The 21,013-nt window shown below is 51.3% G+C and overlaps 1 protein-coding gene across 1 annotated transcript; it reads left to right on the forward strand.

Moving 5' to 3' along the window:
• The first annotated feature begins 5,684 nt into the window (after positions 1 to 5,684).
• On the forward strand, positions 5,685 to 20,834 carry LOC136372657 (tetraspanin-15-like). Its single transcript, XM_066337382.1, has 8 exons — positions 5,685 to 5,843; positions 7,630 to 7,815; positions 10,242 to 10,316; positions 12,012 to 12,107; positions 14,421 to 14,534; positions 16,501 to 16,554; positions 17,026 to 17,142; positions 20,628 to 20,834. Exons 1-8 carry the CDS (start codon positions 5,763 to 5,765, stop codon positions 20,823 to 20,825), a joined length of 921 nt encoding a protein of 306 aa, XP_066193479.1. The 5' UTR covers positions 5,685 to 5,762; the 3' UTR covers positions 20,826 to 20,834.
• The last annotated feature ends 179 nt before the right edge of the window (positions 20,835 to 21,013 follow it).

The raw sequence follows: 21,013 nt of genomic DNA on the forward strand, positions 1-21,013 counted from the left end.
TGCTCTCCCAGTTCAGCAGTTTTGAGATGTGGGGTCCTCCTGGGCCCACTAATTTGGGGTGCAGATCCTTCCCAGGTCAGCAGTTTTAGGGTGAGGGGCTCTCTTGGTTCAGCAGTTTTGGGGTGCAGACCCCTCCTGGTTTAGGGTGCAGCAGGGTCAGTGCTCAGCCAGTTTCAGGCACGCAGCCAGTTTTGGGGTGCAGGGCCCTGCTGGTTTAGGGAGCAGCAGGATCAGGGCACAGCCAGTTTTGGGGTGCAGGGCCCTGCTGACTCGGCCAGTTTTGGGGTGCGTGGCTCCTTCAGGGCACGGGCACCTCCCAGTGTGGGGACAGCAGGTTTGGGGTGCGGGACCTGTCTGGGTCAGGGCGCAGCAGGTTTGGGGTTCTGCTCCCTCCGGGGTCCGGGTGCAGACGGAGCCGGGAGCGCGGCCATGGCACGGCTGGCCCGGGGTGTGGATCTGTCCCGGTTCTGGCACGGCTGGCCCGGGGTGCAGATCTGTCCCGGTTCTGGCACGGCTGGCCCGGGGTGCGGATCTCTCCCGGTTCTGGCACGGCTGGCCCGGGGTGCGGATCTCTCCCGGTTCTGGCACGGCTGGCCCGGGGTGCGGATCTGTCCCGGTTCTGGCACGGCTGGCTCGGTGTGTGCGGATCTCTCCCGGTTCTGGCACGGCTGGCTCGGTGTGTGCGGGTTCCTCCCGGTTCTGGCACGGCTGGCCCGGGGTGCGGATCTCTCCCGGTTCTGGCACGGCTGGCCCGGGGTGCGGGTTCCTCCCGGTTCGGGCACGGCTGGCCCGGGGTGTGCGGGTTCCGCCGGGCTCGGCTGCGGCTTCCCCAGGGTTCGGATTCCTCCCGGTTCGGGATGCGGCTCCTGCTCGGTTCGGCACCAGGTGCGGTTCTCTCCCGGTTCGGGATTCAGCCGGTTCGGGATGCGGCTCCTCTCGGTACCTGCCGCAGCCGGTTCGGGATGCGGATTCCTCGGTTCGGGATGCGGGCGGTTCGGGATGCGGGCGGTTCGGGATGCGGGCGGTTCGGAATGCAGACTGCCCCGTTCCTGCTGCAGCCGGTTCGGGCTGCGGATCCGCGCTCGGTTCCGGCAGCAGGTTCCCCGGTCCGGGCGGTTCCGGATGCAGATTCCCGGGTTCAGGATGCGGATCCGCGCTCGGTTCCGGACGCGGCCGGTTCCGGCTCGGGGCGCAGCCGGTGCCGCGGACCCGAGTGCGGCGGGCGAGGGACGAGCGGCGCTTTTATGGGCGGCGCCGGAGCGGGGCGGGCAGAGCCGGCCCGGGGACAGCCCTCGCCCTGTCCCCGCTGTCCCCTCGGTCCCCTCCCCTTGTCCCCACCCTGATCCCTCTGTCCCCGGTGCCCCGATCCTCCCAGTCCTTCCCCCGGTCCCCGCTGTCCCCTCCCCTTGTCCCCACACCGATCCCCCCCGCCCTGCGGTCCCCCTCTGTCCCCATCCCCGGTGCCTCGGTCCCCTGTCCCCCGATCCTGCTGTCCCCTCTGTCCCTGTCCCCTCTGTCCCTGTCCCCTCTGTCCCTGTCCCCTCTGTCACCTCTGTCCTTCCCCTGTCCCCTCTGTCCCCTCCCCTGTCCCCCTGTCCCCCTGTCCCCTCTGTCACCTCTGTCCCCTCTGTCCCTCCCCTGTCCCCTCTGTCACCTCTGTCATCTCTGTCCCTCCCCTGTCCCCTCTATCCCCCCTGTCCAAAATCGGCAGGAATTTTCAGATCCCTATAACGGCAGAGCTCCGGGATTTCATCGATTGTTTTATCGATGATTTAATCGATGATTTATCGATGATTGATCTTTTATCTTTATTTATCCCCAGCCTTTCCAGCCCAGCAGCCGCGGGCTCTCTCCCGGAGCTCTTCGCATCCCCCAGAGAACAAAGCAAACCTTGGAATGATTTTCCCATGGAAAACCTCTTCCCACCCCGGCCCCCCTCTCCCTGCCTCCTTCCCTCATCCATCCCGGGGCTCTTCCCGGAAAAAAAAAAAAAAGGCTGGAAAATCCCTCTCCATGAAATTCCCTCTCCATGAAATTCCCTCCCCACGAAATTCCACCTCCACAAAAATCCTTCTCCACGATATTCCCTCTTCTCCCAGCGGCTGGAATTTAATTAAACCGGGAGCAGGGAATTTTCCCATCCCGCAGCCCGGGAGGTCGGATCCAGGGATTTTTATTACCGCCGCCGCTGCCGCCAAAACCATCCCGGCCCTGCTGCTCCAGCCGGGAATTCTGCCGGGAATTCTGCCGGGAATTCTGCCGGGAATTCCGCCCGGAGCGCCGCTTTCCCCTCGGGAATTCTGCTCCCTCGGGACGCGCCGCTTTTCCTGCGGGGATCGCCCGGGATTCCCAAATTCCCAAAGCCCGGATCCGGGCGGAGAGGAGCCGCTCCCAGGTAAATCCCGCAGGAATTCCGGGTGGGAGCCGCGCGTGGGGCCGGAGCCGCTGGAATTCTTCGCTCCCGGCTGTTGAAACCGGACGGATCCCGAGGTTTATTCCAGGGGGGATCCAGAGGGATTCAGCCCGAGGCTCCCGGGCCGCTCGATGGCAGCATTCCCTAAAAACCTGGGAAAGGGAGGGACAGCTGGGAATGGGGGAATGAGGACTGGGAATAGGGGAATGAAGATTGGGAATGGGGAAATGGGAGTTGGGAATGGAGGAATGGGAACTGGGAATGGAGGAATGAGGACTGGGAATGGGAGTTGGGAATGTGGGAATGAGGACTGGGAATCCGGGAATGAGATTCCCAAACCTCCCCAGGCCCCACCCCGGGAATTTGGGGCTCAGCCTCAAATCCGGGCGAGGCCAAACCCCAAGCCCGGGACGGGAATGCCAAAGGCTCGGAGCCATTCCCAGGAAATCCTGTCCCTTCCCTCCCCGGAGCTCTTCCCTCCCTCCTGCCTCAGTTTCCCGCTGGGAAAAGGGAAAAGTTGTGGCAGCTCCCGGAGGAAAAAAATGCGGATTTTTCCCCAAGGAATTGGAATTCCGGGGGATCTCCCCACGGGAGCAGGGCCTGGAAGGGTCACGGGGACGTTGGTGTGGGAATTTGGGAATTTGGAGGGAATTTCGGGGGTTTTCTTTCTTTTGGAAAGGGTTGAACTGAAAGGAAATTAATCAATCAATCGATCAATCAATCGATCTGGGGGTGGATTCCCAAGGGATTTTCTGCCTCAGCCAAACCCGACGCAGCTCAGATTCCCAAGGGATCCCTGTGCTGATCCCTGGGAATGGGATTTGAAAGCCTTGAATTTAATCCCAGCCCGCACTCGGGAGCTGCTGGAATTTCCCGGATTTTCCCTTTTCCTTTTCCTCCCCCTTTTTCCCCCTTTTCCCTCCTTTTTTCCCCTTTTTTCCCCCTTTCCCCTCATTTTTTTCCCTCCTTTTCCCCCGCCCACGGTCAATGATTCATTCCCGGGATCGATGCCCCGTTAATGATTAAATCCCATCAATCCCGCAGCTCCCGCCAGGAAAAAAACCCCAAAACCACCCCAGGAATAAACCCCGGGCTGCTCCCACCTCCCTGCCCCGATGGAAATTCCTGCTCAAATCGAGATTTTGGGATCAATCCTGTCGCTTTTTTAATTTTTATTTTTTTTTTCCAGCAGGCCCTGCCCATTAAACGGAATAAATGAAATAAATTCATTGGTGGTTTCTGTTTTTTCAGTCCCTGGGGGTGGAGAGGGGAGAATTTCCGCTGCCGGAACGGCGTCTCCCTCTCCGGGAGGGGAAGCAAAGGGAATTCGATTTTAATTCCTTGGGGGGCAAAAAAAAAAAAAAAAAAAAAAAAAAAAAAAAAAAAAAAAAAAAAATTATTAAAAAAGGGAAAAAAAAAACCAACCCAAAAAAAACCCCAAAAAACCAACAAAGAATTTAAGGAGTTCCCGGTGAAGGGAATTTGGGAATTTTACTGCTGGGTTGGGAGGGAGGTTCAGCATCAATTGATGGGCAATTATTGAAACAAAACAATTCAAACCCAATTCAAATTAAGGAGGTATTATTATTATTATTATTAAGGGGAATAAAATCGTCGTGGCCATTCCTGATTTCCACGTGGGAATTCCCCAGGGCTGAGGGATGGGAAATTCAACCCCGTGAGGACAAAATTCCTAATTTTTGAGAGTTTATTTTGGCCTTTTATCCACACAGCCCCAAAAAGGAGAAATTTCCCGTCCCTGCAGCCCCAATTGGGTTTTTTGGGAATGAGCCCCGTGGGGGATGTGGGGTGTCCATCCCTGGGGGATGTTCCCAGTTATCCCAAAGGAGGTTTGGGGTTTGCTGGGAGTCAGGGAAGAAGGGCAGAGAGGCCGAAATTCCCGGAAAATCCCAGAATTCCAGGTGGGGAGTCACATCCTGGACAAGGCCCCGTGTTTGGATGAGGGGGACAGCCCTGGGCTGGTGAGTCCCTTTTATGGGGTTTCCCTTTTTTGGGGTTTCCCTGGTTTGGGTTTTCCCTTTTTTTGGGTTTCCCTGGTTTGGGGTTTTCCCTTTTATGGGATTTCCCTGGTTCAGGGTCTCCCCAGTTTGGGATTTCCACTGGATGAGGTTTCCCTTTCTTGGGGTTTCCTTGGCTTGGGATTTCCCTGGGTTGGGGTCTCCCTGGTTTGGGGTCTCTCTGTGATTGGTGTCACTCTTCGGGGTCTCTCCTGGGTTGGGGTCTCCCCTTGACCAGGGTCCCCTCTTTGCCCGGGGTCTCCCCACAGTTGGGATCTTCCCTGAGTTGGAGTTTCCATTTTTTGGAGTTTCCCCAGTTTGGGGTTTCCTCGGTTTGGGGTTCCCCTTCTTTGGGGTTTCTTTGGGTTGGGGTCTCCCCTTGACCAGAGGTTCCTTTTGGCCTGGGTCTTCCCTGGGTTGGGGTCTCCTTTGGTTGGAGTCTCTTCTGGGATTGGGGTCCCTCTTTCTTTGGGGTTTCCCTTTGGTTTGGGGTCTCCCCATAGTTGGATTTTCCCTGGTTTGGGGTTTCCCTGGTTTGGGGTCTCCCCTTGACCAGGGTCTTCCCATAATTGGGGTCTTCCCCAGTTTGGGGTTTCCCTTTTTTGGGGTTTCCCTTTTTTGGGGTTTCTCCTGGTTTGGGGTCTCCCCATGGCCAGAGTCCCCCTTTCACTGGGGTCTCTCTTTGACCAGGATCTCCCTTTTTTGGGCTCTCCCTTTTTTGGGGTCTCCATTTTTTGGGGTCTCCATTTTTTGGGGTCTCCTCAGTTCAGCCAAATTCAGCCCTTTAGGAAAGAACTTTCCTCGCTCGAGGCGAAGTTTTGGCTCCGGGTTGTTCGAAGTGACAGTGACAAAATGATAAAAGAAATTCGAATGGGAATTAAGAAAATAAATCAAAATCTGAAGGGATCCAAAAGATCAAAACCGGAGTGGGATCTGAAAAAAACAAAACTCGAGGCAAATAAAATAAAAAAAAAAAAAAAAAAAATCCAAGGGGCTGAAAAAGATCAAAATCTGAGAGGATCAAAAAAAAAAAAAAAAAAAAAAAAAATCCGAGTGGGAGTTAAAGAAAAAAAAAAATCCCAGGGGCTAAAAATAAAAATAATAAAATAAAAATTAAAAAATAGAAAATATAAAAATAATAGTAATAATAATAATATAAATATAAATAATAATGATAATAATGATAATAATAATAATAATCTCTTTTCCCAGCCGCGGGAGCCTGGAAAGGGTTAATTAAAGGCTGCGGCTCCTGCCGAGGCGGAAACCGGCCAAGTTCAAATTCCCCGCATCGATTCCAGCCGGGAACGAGCCGGGAAAAGCCGCCGGGAATGGCCCGGACCTGCCGCGATTCCCAATTTTATTACTACGGCATCAAATTCGCGCTCTCCGCCTACGCCACGCTCTTCTCGGTACGTTCTTTTCCCATTTCCCCCTGATTTTTCCCCAATTTTTCCCCATTTCCCCCGTGTTTTTTCCATGTTTTTCCACCCTTGTTTTTGGTTTTTCCCCATCCCCGCGGGCCGGGTTTGGGTTTTCCAGCCCCTTTTCGCTTTTCTGGGTCTCAAATCCCCCCCAAATTTTCCCGAAGCCCCCAAAATCCTTGAGGAAAACCTGCGGTGCCGCCGAGCGCCCGGGGCCGGCGACTTTGGGTGATTTTGGGCAATTTTGGGCGATTTTGGGCGATTTTGGGGTGATTTTGGGCTCCAAACTGGGCAATTTTGGGGTGAACCGCAGGTTTTGGAGATTTTCGAAGCTCTTTCCCCTTTCCCTGTGATTCCTTTGCGCAGAAAATTCAATTTATTTTAATTTGTTTTGTTTTGTTTTTACCCCCCCAGTTTCCCCCCTGCGGATATGGAGGGAGTTTGACCCAGGAGAATTTTTTTTAAAATTAATATTGGGGAAAAAAATTTCAAACGAAAGTGATTTTTTTAAGGAGGTTCTGAACCCGTGACCTCTGCTCGGGGCGGGATTTGCCCGCACCTGCGAGGTGCAAACACCTGCAGGAAAAAAGGAGGAGAAAACCGGGAATCCCGCCCGTTTTTCGGGAGTCTCTTTTTGGGAGTTGATTTTTTGCCTAATTCTGACTTTTATTTCCAAAATCTTTCCTAAATTATTTTCAAAATTTTCCCGGGGGAAGGTTGATTTTCCAAGTGTGAGCATGGAAATTATTTTAATTTCGATTTTTTTGGTTTTTTTTTTTTTTGACCCATAAAAATGAGCTGGGCCCAGCCCTGCTGCCTGAGGCCAACCCCAAAAATCGCCAAAATCTGGTGCTTTTTTTGGGAATATCTCCCGGATTTCCTGGGCTCTGTGGGGTGGGAAAGCTCCCGAGGGCCAGACCTCTGTGACATTCCCAGAAAAAACCCTCAAAATTCCAGATTTCTCCCCCATTTCTGTCTCAGGTTGGAGTTTTGGGTGTGCCTTGTGAGATATTCCAAAGAAATCTGGGATTTGGGTTCCCAAGGAGCTGATCCCACTTACTTCGGGGCTCCCCAAAAGGATTTTTGGAGCTATGGGATTTTTCCTCCCTACTCCACTTTGGGAATTGTGGATGAACCCTGGGACAATTCCCAGATTTTTAGGGGTGGAATTTTGGACGAGCTCCATGGAGAATCCAGCGGCGAGTTGGTCCAAAAAAAGGGAAAACAACCCAAAAACCCCCCAAAACCCCCACTTTGGATGTTTCTCCATCCCCAGGATGTTCCCAGGCGGGAATTCTGCCCAGGGAATCCACGGGAATTGTGCAGCTCCCGGGAGCCTTTCAGCCTGACCTAATTCCTCCCTCATTTGCATAATCGCAGCCCAATTAAGTCCGAGAACTTCGTTAACCCCATGGACGGGCCGGGGGTTGTTCCTGGGATTTTTTTTTTTTTTTCCCCAATAAAACCTGTTCCCAATTCCCAGTTCCCAATCCTGAATTCCCAGTTCTCAATTCCAAATTCCCAGTTCCCAATCCCCAAAACCCTGAAAACCCCAAAAATCCCCCAAATCCCCAAAACCCTGGAAACCCCAAACCCCTCAAAAATCCCCACCCAAAAAACCTCAAAAATCCCACAAAACACCCTCAAAAATTCCCCAAAATCGCCCCAAAAATCCCTCAAAAATTGCTCAAAAATCCCCCCAAACCCCTCAAAAAAAAAAAACCCAAAAAAACCACCAAAAAACCCCCCAAAACCCTCCCAAATCCCTCCGCAGATCCTGGGGCTGCTGATCCTGAGCGTCGGGATCTACGCCGAGGTGGAGCGGCAGCGGCACAAAACCCTGGAGGGGATTTTCCTGGCGCCGGCCGTGCTGCTGCTCCTGCTGGGAATCTCCGTGTTCCTGGTGTCCTTCGTGGGAATGTTGGGCAGCCTCCGCGACAACCGCGCCCTGCTCCGGACGGTGAGGATGGCTGGGAATTCCGGGAGGGCGATTCCAGGGATTTCCAGTGGGAACCGTGCCTGGGAGGTCTCCGGGAGAGGAATTTTGTGGGTTTGGAGTCACTTCCATGGTTTGGGATCTCCAGGGTGGAATTCCATGGATTTGGAGTCACCTCCATGGTTTGGGATCTCCAGGGTGGAATTCCATGGATTTGGAGTCACTTCCATGGTTTGGGATCTCCAGGGTGGAATTCCATGGATTTGGAGTCACCTCCATGGTTTGGGATCTCCAGGGTGGAATTCCATGGGTTTGGAGTCACCTCCATGGTTTGGGATCTCCAGGGTGGAATTCCATGGATTTGGAGTCACTTCCATGGTTTGGGATCTCCAGGGTGGAATTCCATGGATTTGGAGTCACCTCCATGGTTTGGGATCTCCAGGGTGGAATTCCATGGATTTGGAGTCACCTCCATGGTTTGGGATCTCCAGGGTGGAATTCCATGGATTTGGAGTCACCTCCATGGTTTGGAGTCTCCAGGAGGGAATTTTGTGGATCCAGAGTCACTTCCATGGTTTGGGGTCTCCAGGAAGAATTCCATGGATCCGGAGTCATTCCCGTGGTTTGGAGATCTCAGGGAAGGAATTCCAGGGATTCCCAGTCAAAACTCTGCCTGGGAGGTCTCCGGGAGGGAATTTTGTGGATTCAGAGTCACCTCCATGGTTTGGGGTCTCCAGGGTGGAATTTTATGGATTTGGAGTCACTTCTGTGGTTTGGGAGTCTCCAGGGTGGAATTCCAGGGATTCCCAGCCAAAACCATGGCTGGGGGAATCTCCAGGAAGGAATTCCATGGAGAATTCCAGAGTCTCCAGCACATCTGGAGGGTCTTAAGGAGGGAATTCCATGGATTCAGGGTCCCCACCATATTTTCCCTCCCGAGCTCCGTCCCGGGGTGCGAGTTCCCAAGGAAAAGCGAATTCCCGAGGAAAAGCAGCTCCTGCTCCATGCCCAGCCCGGGTTTTGTGGGAACGAGGAGGTGGAAAACCGGGAATTGCTGAGCACAGGGAGGAGCAGGGAAGGGCAATCAGAGCCCTTGTTGGGGTTGGGAATTGTCCTTTCCGGGATAAATCCCGGGAACAAAAGCAATCAGGGAAAGAGGCTCTGGAGGAGCTCTTGGAGCTGAGCTGGGCCCGGCAGCTGCGGCTCTTCGGGGTTTCCATGGAAAAACAGGGAAATTGTGTTTAAAAGGATCCAGGGTTTGTGCCTAAAAGGATCCAGGATTTGTGTTTTAAACGATTGGGAATCTTGTTCAAAAGGATCTGGATCTGTGTCTAAAAGGATCCAGGATTTCTGTCCGAAAGCACCCAGGGTTGTGTTTAAACCTGGATTTGTGTTTAAAAGGATCCAGGGTTTGTGTCTAAAAGGGTCTGGGACTGCGTTTTAAAGGATCCGGATTAACGTTTACAAGGATTTGGGATCACGTTTAAAAGGATCTGGATTTGTGTTTAAAAGGATCCATGTTTAAACCCAGATTTGTGTTTTAAAGGATTGGGAATCCTGTTTAAAAGGATCCGGGATTCGTGTTTAACCCCGGGTTTGTGTTCCAAAGGATCCAGGCTCGTTCCTCCCCGGGGCCGTGGAATTCCCGCTGGAATTCGGGATGATTTGTGCCCTCTCAGGGCGGCTGAAAGCTCCATCCATCTCCCGCCCCCGCAGCGCCTCCCTTCCCATTTATCCAGCGGGAACAGACAGCTCCTGACGTCCCCAAATCCTCGGGATCGATGTCCTGGAAACTCCAACCCCGCAGGATTTGTGGTCCGCAGGGAGAGGAGTGAAATAAACCGCCCAAATTCTGTATCCTGGGATTGGAATATCCCGGTTCGGGAATAATTAACGAGGAGCAAAACCCTTGGAGAGCATGAAGGGAGGGAAGGAGCGGCTCCCGGGATGGGATTTGTCAATTCCCAAGGTTTCTGTGGGAATTAGAGTCACTTATTGGGAATTGGGATTGATGAGCTCGTTAGTGGGTGCGTTAATTGAATCGGAATTGAGCAGCTCTTCCTGACTCAGCATCCAGAGCCGGAGAAAGATTTCCTTAGGAAGTTTCTCCGTGAAATCCGGACCTTGTCCGGAGCTTTGTGCCGGGGGAGACCCTCGAGCTCCTTCCTGATCCCTTTTCCCAGATCCCTTTTCCCAAAATCCCTTTTCCCAAAATCCCTTTTCCCAAATCCCTTTTCCCAAAGCCCTTTTCCCAATTCCCTTTCCCAAATCCCTTCCCGCTCCCCCTCTCCAGGATGGAGGGTGACCGGTGGGGACACGCCCACCAAGGCACATTTCAGCCAAAATTCCAGAAAAAACCAGGAATTCCGACGATGAAGTCGTCACTTCCCCGGGTGGCCATGTTGGAGTCGGACACGGATCTGGGATAATCCGTCCTTTCCTCCTTCCAGTTCTTCTGGGTGCTCCTGCTGATCTTCCTGACGGAGCTGCTGCTGATCCTCATGGAGATCATCTTTGAGAACAAGGTGGGAGCGGGGACAGCCGGAATTCCCGGAAATCCAGTTGTCGTTCCCAAAAAACGGGGTTGGTTATTCCCAAAAAACGGGGTGGTTGTTCCAAAAAAACGGGGTGGTTATTCCCAAGAAACAGGGTGGTTATTCCCAAAAAACCCTGGGATGATTGTTCCCAAAACTGGGATGGTTATTCCCAAAAATGGAATGGTTATTCCCCAAAAATGGAATGGTTATTCCCCAAAAATGGAATGGCCATTCCCAAAAATGGAATGGTTATTCCCAAAAATGGAATGGCCATTCCCAAAAATGGAATGGTTATCCCCCAAAATCGGATGGTTATTCCCAAAAGTCGAATGGTTATCCTCCAAAATCCGATGGTTACTCCTGACCATGGAATCGTCATTCCCCAAAACTGGAATTGCGATTCCTCGGGGTGGAACTCCGGGATGCGGCAGGAGTTTTAAGCTTCACTTGATGTAAAATTAATTTCAATTTAATGGGATGATATCAAAAGTTTAATTAAACCCCAAACAATGAGGCAGGGACAAATCCGACCTGGAAATGTGGGAAGCACAAATCCACCCCCGGGACAATGGATGTTCATCAAGCTCCCAAATCCCAGAATTAATTGGATTTCAGATGAAATCAGCCAGGGAGCCTGCTCCATATGCAAATCAGCTTCGTTGATATGCAAATGAGGCCGCGGGGATTAACGGGGTTGGGATCCTGGGGAGGGAAGGGTGGAAAGGGAGCAGAACCCACCTGGAAAACCGGGATTTAATTCCAGACGGGGATTCCCGAAAATTGAATTCCCAAAACCCAGAATTGTCATTCCCCAACACGGGATTGGGACAAACCGGCGGGAAACGGTCAAAACCAGGAACGTGTTGGTTTGGTGAAAACCAGGAATGAAAATATTCCCGAAGCTCCCCCCGAGCAATTTGAGATTCCCAGGAATCATCCCCGGCACGTTTTCCCTCCTTCCCGAGTTCTCTCCCTGCTCCTGCTCTTCCCAACCTTTAATTTTCCTGTCATGGGCATGTTTGAATTTTTAATTTTCCTCTTCCCTCCCTTTTCCCACCTGCTCCAACCTCAGGGGAAAAAAAATTTCCCTTTTCCCTCTCCGTTAACATTCCCACCTGGTGGGTTTTTTTGGGAATTAACATTCCCGCCCGGTGGGTTTTTGGGATTCGAGCGGAGAATCCACTCTGGATCTGCCCTGGACACTTGGAGCCTCCTCAGGAACATCCCTAAAAATGCCTTTTCCATCCAATTAGTGCTTAATTAATTCCCTGAAGTAGCAGCCCCAGCCCACGCACGCCGTTCCCTGCTGGAAACCCGAGGGATTGCTCAGGATCAGGAAGGATCCAGAGCTCGGGGAGGGCTCTGGATAATTTTTCCATGGATAATTCCCCTCTCCGAGGCAGCAGAACACTCGGCCAGGGGTTAAAATCCCGATTTTTTTTTTCCCTGGGATTGAGGAGTTCGGAGGAGCTTTGGGATCATTCAGGGAAAATTCAGGTGGAAAAAGATTCCGTGATATCCTCGGATGTGCCGGGAACGGATCCAGACAGCTCCAAAATGATGGAATTTTATCCCAGGGAATCCCCTTAGGACGGGGTAAAATTCCTCCTTCGGTGCCAGCCGTGAAAAACTTGGAATTTTTTGGTGCTGACTTTTCCCACATTTTGGGTTTCTCTGTCCCAGATGAACGAGGTTTTCCACTCCAACATCCAGGAGGGAATCCGGCACTACTACGACGACCTGGACTTCAAAAATATCCTGGATTTCGTGCAGGAAAAGGTTTGGATGGGAAGGAGGGGGAACTTTTCCAAGGAACGGTTGATCCCACGCCCCATTTTCCCTGGATTTTCGGAGTCATTCCCATCCCTGGAGTGTTTTTCTTGGATATCTTCACCTGGTTGGGTTTTCCCCGGGATTTTTTGTCTGGTTTTGGCTCCCCGAGCTCAGCCCAGGGGGATTTTTTTTTTTTTTTTGGGAATTCTCCTGGAATTCGTGTGGCCTGGGAGGAGCCTCGGCTGGATGGATATTTCCATTCCCACATTTTTGGTGGGAAATCTCGGCCTGGAATTTTTTTAATCTCTTCCCAGTCTGCCCGGAGAGGGAAATAAATCAATTTGAAATCTTTCCCCAGGGATACAAAAACCTTTGGAAAAAAAATCCCTTTTTCCCTGGAGCCCCCAGCAGCAGGACAGGCCCTGATTCCTATGGGAAAATCCCGGATTTGTGGCGACCGGGAGGAGAGAAAATTCCAATCTTTCCATGGAATGGCTGAGGTTGGAAAAGCCCTCTGAGATCAAACCCGACTGTTCCCCAGGAGTGGGAATTCCAGGATTGCTCCTCAATTCTCAGTGTGGATGTTTCCGGCTGGAATTTCTCAGCTCTGAGAATTCCTAAACGGGAAAAAAAAACCACCAAAAAAACCCCATGGAAAATCCCAAAACTTGAGGAGGAGATTCTGGGAATGTCCCAGGTGGGATTTGGGGAGCAGAGCCCGGCTTTGAGGCCAAGCTGCTCCCAAAGAATTTGGGATTTTCCCACCTCGGCCCCAAATTCCCTCCGTTCATCTCGAAGCATCCCAAATCCGCAGATTTTATCCCTGGGTTTGGAGCGAAGGAGCCTGGGAAGCTCCTTCCCTCGGGAATTTCAAGTTTTAATTCCAGAGCTCCTCCTTGGCTTTGGGATTTTGCTGAGCCAAGCTCAAAACAGGCCGGGATCCCTCTGGAGCCTCAGATTTCGGGAAAGATTGGAATTTTTTCTCCCAAGTTTTGCTCCAACTTCCCCAGGACGAGCAGAAAAGCAGATTTATTTCTGGGAATTCTTGCATCTCCAAAAAGTCTTGGATCAGGCTCCTTGTAGACCATTCCATGGCTTTTTTCCACCATTTTTGGGAGCTGGTCGCCCTCCCTGGCACCAAGAGAAATCCAGGAATTCCGGGTGGGAATCCAGGAATTGTGAACCTGCCCCTGGCATGGAGCAGAGCACAACAATCCCAAGAATATTTTTTTTTCCTTGCTTTCCCTGGGAAAAGAGGGAGCAGAGAGGGAAAACCTCTCCCCAAATCTGCTCCTGGATGAGTTTAGTGCTTAAAAAAAATGGGAAAAATCCCTTTTTTCCCTCCCCCTCCTTTCCAAGCACTCCAACCTTTCCTGGCTATTCCATGGGAAAAAAATCCCAAATTCCAGTTGTTTTCCGTGAGCAGGGACGAGCTGGTTGGGAACAGGCTCATTTTTATTCCGTGGAGGACACACGGAGTGACTTTGATTGGAATTTTTTTTTTTTTTTTTATCTTCGCTGCGGGAAAAGGAGGGAAAAAAAAGGAGATTTTTTTTTTTATCCTTTCCCTTTGTAGCTGCAGGATTTGATCCCAATTAATCCTGACGGGAAGAGAAATCCCAGCGGGTCCTGATGGGGATTTTAGGGATGGATGAGAGCTTCCAAATCCATCCCGGAGCCATCCCTGCCTCAGGAAAAGCTGGATTTGTCACCTGGAATTAAACCATGGATGAGGCTGAGCCCATGGATTGATCCAAGGCCCTGGGAGAGCCACGCCCAAATCCCTCCAAAATGGGGGGAAAACGGAGAAAAATTCCCTTTTTTTTTTTTTTTTTTTTTTTTTTTTTTTTTTTACCCTTTGACTTCCCTGAGAGCAGGGAAAAATCGGGAATTGGATTGGAATTACTGGGTTGGGTTGGACGGATTAAAATTCCTCTTTTTCCCTTTGCCCTGTCCCAGATTGTTCCAGCCTGGCCTTGGACACTTCCAAAGGATCCAGTTTCTCTGGGAATTCCATCCCAGCCCTTCCCAAACCCTCACAGGGAGGAATTCCTTCCCATTATCCCAATTAATTACCTCCCATCATCCCTGTGGCCGTGGGAATCCATTCCCTGTTATCCAAGGGCCCGATTCCAAACCCCTTTTCCCAGGATTTTGAAGGAGTTTCCAGGGCTGGGGAATCCCAAAAATCCCTCGGGAGGCTGAGGGGGATGTTTTTCCCAAAAAAAATCTCCTGGAATTCCAGCCTTTTCCAGCTCCCCCTCCTCACCCCTCTCCCCGTGGGTTTGTTTTTTGGTTTTTTGTGTTATTTTCCTGCAGTTTTCCTGCTGTGGAGGGGACGAATTCCGGGATTGGGAAGTGAACAGGTACCACTGGTGCAACGGCAGCGGGGCCTTGGCCTGTGGGGTGCCCCATTCCTGCTGCATCCGCGGGGTGAGCCCCAAAATCCCGGGAAATTCCCTTTTGTCCCATGGGTTTTCCCGCTCCAGAGGGTTTCTGGTTAATGTCATTCCCACCTGGAAAAAGGTTTGAGGGAATTTTTGGTGGGAGAGGATGAAGGGGATGGAATGGGGATATGTATTTATGGAAAAAGCCAAAATTTCTAGGGAAATTCCCTTTTTCCCCATGGGTTTTCCCACTCCAAAGGGTTTCTGTTTAACGTCATTCCCACCTGGGAAAAGGATTGAGGGAATTTCGGTGTGAGAAGATGAAGGAGCTGGAATAAGAAGGTTTATTTATGGGAAGTTCTAGAATTTTCAGGGAAATTCCTGCTTTTCCCACTCCAAGCAGTTTCTGTTTAATGTCATTCCCACTTGGAAAAAAAGGTTGGAGGGAATTTTGGTGTGGGGGAGGGTGAAGGAGCTGGGATGGGAACGTTTATTTATGGATCAGTCTGGAATTTTCTGGGATCAGGCAGGAATTGTTGGGGATATAAAAGGTTTGGAAATGGATTATTTGAGGGGGGAGAAAAAAAAAAAAAAACAAAACCATGGCAGCAGCTTGGAAAGACTTGGGAATGTTCCCTTGGAGAAGGGAAATTCCAGGGAAATTTTGGGGCCTAAAGGAGCTCCAGGAGAGGGATTGGGGAACAAGGGATGGAGGGACAGGACACAAATGGAAAAATGGAGATCCAAACGGGATTTGGGATGGAATTCCCAGATTTGCTGGGGCTGCCCCTGGATCCCTGGGAATGTCCAAGGCCGGGTTGGAGCCACGTGGGACAAGTGGGAATTGTCCCTGGGTGGGATTTAAGGTCCTTCCCAAGCCAAACCCATCCAGGATTTTGAGATCCATCCCAGCCTGGATCCTCCCCCAATTCCCGTGAGGAATTTGGAAGTTTTTGGGATCCCGTTCCTGGTCCGGGGCTCCCACCCAGGGGATTTTTTGGGGAATTTGCTGCCAGCACGGCTTTGCCCAAGGTTCCCTCTGGATCCTCGGGATGGGGAAAAGCTGGAATTCCAACGTGGAGCTGGGCTTTGGAAGGGAGCGGAATTCCCACTTTTGGGAATCCCAAACCAAGCCGGGATTTTTTTTTTTTTACCTGGATTGTTAAACCCATCCCTGCTCCTCCTCCATGGAATCCATCCCAGGAGCAAACCTCAGGATCCAGGAATAAAAAACCTCCCAATATCCCAGGAAAAATCCAGGAAAAGGCTCGGCCTGGCCCAATCCCAAAAGCTCTGGAACTTCGGGAATGTCGGCGCCGGATCCGAGCCCCGGCCGCTGCCCAGCACGAGGAAAATTCCTCATCAATCCCACGTCGTTCCCGGGGTTTTTAATGGGAAAAGAGGGAAAAGTGAAGAGGTTTAATCAGCAGCGCGGGGCTGGTATGCAAATGAGATGCAAATTTGAGATCCTCTCCAATCAGGGCCTTGATTAACGAACCCCGAGGCTCCTGGAGATGGAGTTAGGAATTCCTGGGGCGAGGATGGGGCTGCAGGGAGATTTTTTGGGTATTTTTACACTCCTGTGGGTTTTTTTGAGGGGGGATGACAATTTGGAAAAGAAAAAAAAAAAAAAAGAAAAAACAAAACCAAACCAAAAAACCCCAGGATAAATCCGTTCATTTTTCCCGGGATAAATCTGTTCATTTTTCCCGGGATAAAGCCATTTGTTTTTTTTCCTGGGATAAATCCATTTGGTTTTCCTGGGATAAATCCGTTCCTTTTTCCCGGGATAAATCACTTTGGTATTTTTCCCAGGATAAATCCATTCGGTTTTCCCGGGATAAACCCGTTCATTTCTCCCAGGATAAATCTGTTCATTCTTCCCAGGATAAACCCGTTCATTTTTCCCGGGATAAATTTTTTTTTTTTTCCCGGGATAAATCCATTTTTTTTTTCCCCCCGGGATAAATCCATTGGTTTTCCCAGGATAAACCCTTTCCCGTTCCCCGCAGGCTCCCGGAGGAGTGGTGAACACCCTGTGCGGGTACCGCGCCCTGGACAAGGAGGTGACGTTGGGAATTTTTGGGAATTTGCTGCTCCTTCTTCCCCAGATCCCCAGGAATCCCCGTTCCCAAGCAAGGCTGGGATACAGCTGCTCCCAATTCAGCTTTGAGGCTTTTCCCTGGAATTTTTGGGGCCCTTTCGGGAATCCCAGCGCAGGGATTCTCACCTGGGAATTCCCCGAAACATTCCCAGAGGGAGAAGGGTGGAGATCGAGGCTTCAGGGATCCCCCAAGTGCAGAAATGTGGGAATTCCCACCACGGAGAGGCCCCAGGTCCCAAAATTCGGGATTTAATCCCAACAACATTCCGGAATCTTCCTTTGGAAGTACCAAAACCGTCTCCCCCACCCCCGGGGCGCTGATTTTGGGACCAAGAACTCCCCCAGACCAAAGTTCCCGACAAAAACTCCCGGGAAAGCCGCCAATTCCTGGGAATCCTGTCGGGAATTTTGGCTCCTCTCCCGGCTCTCCCAGCGCCTGGAGCTGCTCGGCACCATCCACGTCCGGGGCTGCATCCACGCCGTGGGGCTCTGGCTCAAGGACAACTTCCAGGCCACTCTGGCCATCGTCTGCTCCCTGCTGCTGCCTCAGGTACGGGCAGAATCCCCCCGGGAATTCTCTCCCGGAGTCCTGGAATTCCCAGCTGGGAGAAATCCCACCCCAAGGACGAGTTTTGGGGTTTTCGGTGTATTATTATAACCCCTGGTGTAATCAGAAAATCCAGAAAATGTGCATTTATCGCCCTCCTAAACTCTTATTAATAGAAACAGGGCGTAATTAGACATCCAGCGGTCGCGTTGATAATTGCCAAAAGCCGAATGTAAAATGTGCATTTACCACGGCCATTAACAGCCGGCGGCTAATTGGGAATTCTGGGGAGAAATCCGAGCCCTGATGGATCCGGAGTGAGGCCGTTAATTGGGAATTCTGGGGAGAAATCCCCAGGAATGACGGGCCCATTTCCACGGATTCATTTACATGGATCCTGAGCCCTGTCCTGGAGTTCTGATCTCTATCCTGGAATCCTGATCGCTGTCCTGGAATTCTGCTCCCTGTCCTGGAATTCTGGTCCCTATCCTGGGATTCTGGTCCCTGTCCTGGAATTCTGCTCCCTGTCCTGCCCCCCGCAGTGCCCGTGTTCCCAGCCCAGCTCCGTGCCCTCCATCCCATTCCTTCCCTGTCATTCCCAAGAACATTTTCAATCCCAAACCCCCGGGCTGGCCGTGTTTAATCACGGAGCAGCTCCGGTTTTTCCAGCTCATCCATCCTTTCCCTGCCTCCAGCAGGATCCTGGGGACGTGCTGGGGCTGCAGATGAGGCACAAAAATCTCTGGCGTTGTTCTTCCAGAGGTTTTTAGGGAATCGCGGCTCCAGCTTGTTCTTTCCAGGGAATTTTTTTGGGTTTTTTGTTTGTTTGTTTTCCCTGGTGTTATTCCAGAGAATCTTGGAATGGTTTGGGCTGGGATCAGGATCTCATCCCACCCCTGCCATGGGCAGGGACAATTCCCACTTGTCCCAGGTGGCTCCAGCCCGGCCTCGGGGACATTCCCAGGGATCCAGGGGCAGCCACGGCAAATCTGGGAATTCCAGCCCAGCCCCTCCTCACCCTCATTCCATCCCAAATCCCATTTCAATCTCCATTTTCCCAGTTTGAAGCCATTCCCTTGTTCCCCAGTCCCTCTCCTGGAGCCCCTCCAGGCCCTGGAATGTTCTGGAAGCTCTCCCTGGATCCATCCCTTCTCCCAGTGAACATTCCCAGCTCTCCCAGCCCAGCTCCATCTCTGGGATCATTCCCCGCTCCTCTCAGCCTCTGCGATAAAACAGGAGCAGGAAAACCTCCACAATCCTTGGGTTTCCTCTTAAAATCCGGGATTTTTTTCCTTTCCCATCCCGAGGAAGCAGAAAGTGCTGCATCCAAACCCCCAGAGCTCCCATCCATCCCGAGGAATCATTTTTCCCTCTGGCCCATCCGTCTCCCACATCCTCTCCGTGGGGGCGGCCCTTCCATCAATCCTGGAGATGGACGGCTCCATTCCATAAAAAAAACACGGAATTTTTCCTCGAGCCCGGGCGTTTTTCCAGGGCAGCATCTTCATCTCCCAGCGACAGGGATGGAAAATCTTCCCTGTTTCCTTGGAAGATTGATTCGGGATTGGTTTTGCTCTCCGGTCTCCCCCACGGCTCCGGGGGGTTCCCAGGAATAAACGGGATTTTTCCCATCTGACCTCTCCATAAATCCCAGTTTAGGGATGGAAAAAAAAACCAAAACCGAAGGGAAAATCCCCCCCAACTTTGGGATTTGTTAAGTCTGGGAAAGGTTGGAATGGTTTGGAATTTGGGGTGAGCAGGATCCTAGGCCAGGACTAGGGAATGTTCCCACATTTCCATGGAAAAAAGAGAAATATCTGGGAATTTTCCTTGCTGGAGTCAGGCACAGCCCACCCCGAAGGGAAAACATCCGTGGACTTCCAGGCCCTTTTTTTTCCATTGGAAAATGAGGCGAAAATGGAAATTTGAACCTTTTTTCCTCCGTTGCTTCCTGAAATCCCCAAGCCCGTTTTCCAGAGGAGGGAGAGAGAGGATCCATCCGCCCCTTCCAGGATTTGGGGTGATTCCAGCCCCAATTCCCGGTGCAAAACTGATCCAGAGGAACCAAGGGAGACACCACGAGCAGAGCTGGGCTTTGGGATGGAGCTGAGCCTTGGACTTTCACACTGGGGAACAGGAATTGCCTTGAGGGGAATCATGGAATTCCTCAGGTTTGGAATTCCCGCGATTCCCGGGAACTTTTATGGATTCCCTCGTTGCTCCCGGGATTTATTTACCCCCCTGGAGGAGGAAGAGGAGCAGCTTTTCCATGGATTTCCACCCCCTGGACACTCAAACCCCACAGCTAAAAATCCTGGGAAGACTCAAATTCCAGCCAGGAAGAACAGGCAGTTCCCTAATTTCTCAACGGCAACAATTCTCCCGGATCATCCCAGAAACAAAAAAAAAAAAATAATTCCACATTTTCCTTTCTCCAGCCACGTTTTGTTCCCGTTCTCCCCCCGCAGCGGCTCCTTCCGAGCTCCAAGGTGCCGTAAAATCCAGGGATCCGCCGAGCCCTCGGATATTGGATGCATCCATAATTCCTGACAGCTCCCGCTCCGCTCGGGAGACGGGAGATGGGATTTAGGGCTGGGCTGGGACGGGAACGGGATCGTAACTCAGCCAGCGGAGACGGCTCCGGGACTGGGGATCCTGACTGAGCCTTGGAGGGTTTTATTCCTATCCAGAATTCCCAAATTCCCCATTTTCTCTGGGATTTGGGGTCCTGACTGAGGCCTTGGGATGGTTTTATTCCCTTTTGGAATTCCTTGAATTCTCCATTTTCTCTGGGACTGGGGATCCTGACTGAGCCTTTGGATATTGCATTCCCATCCAGAATTCCCCATTTTCTCTGGGACTGGGGATCCTGACTGAGCCTTTGGATATTGCATTCCCATCCAGAATTCCCCATTTTCTCTGGGATTTGGGATCCTGACTGAGCCTTGGATGGTTTTATTCCCATCCAGAATTCCCAAATTCCCCATTTTCTCTGGGATTCCTCCGCAGGAGGGATCACTGTCCCAGACCTGTTCCTGTTTCCGTGGAATGCAAACACAAATCTTTCCCGGGAGGGGGAGAAAAAAAAAAGACAATTTTGCCCCAAACTCCCTCATTTCAAAGGTGGTTTTTTTTTCCCCCGGCTTTTCCCGGATGAGGAGCGGGATTGGAATCGGGAACAGTGACAGGTTAATAACAGTTAATTAATTCAATAATGCTGAATAAAGGGAACGAGGCTGCAGCTGGACAGCCGTGGAAATGGGATTGGAAAACCTCAATTCCCAAGGATTTTCTGCTATATATGATTATAATATATATATTATAATTATATATATTATAATTATATATATTATAATTATATATATTATAATTACAAATGTCTATCTTTTTCTATATATCCATTTCTACACATTTATCCATTTCTACATTAAGTTTACAAAACGCCATAATTTTTTCCTACTTTATTATTATTATTTTTCCCCCTGCAGGTGCTGGGCCTGGCCATGGCCTGGCTGCACTGGAAGCAGCTGGACGAGCTCCATTCCCGCCTGGATTCCGTGGATTTCCCTCGGGACCGTCGGGATCCCGGCGCGGTGCCGCTGGATCTGCGCGGTGCCGGTTGGTGCTGGTGCCTGCCCCGGGAGGGCGGCTACATCCCGGTCAGCCCCGCCGAAATAAACGATTAATTCCTTTAATTAACGAAGGCATTCATTGAGACCGTCGGAATGGGGAAGTCCAAACAAAGATCGGCGCCGAGGGTGAATTTTTTGGGAATTTTGGGAATTTTGGGAATTTTGGGAATTTTGGGTTTGGTTTCTATGGCACTGAACCGCCCTCCAGTCATAATTTGTGTTTTTGCAGGGTCCACGTTTAT

Source organism: Sylvia atricapilla, chromosome 28 (assembly GCF_009819655.1).
Source record: "Sylvia atricapilla isolate bSylAtr1 chromosome 28, bSylAtr1.pri, whole genome shotgun sequence".
In the NCBI taxonomy this organism is placed as follows: Eukaryota; Metazoa; Chordata; class Aves; order Passeriformes; family Sylviidae; genus Sylvia; species Sylvia atricapilla.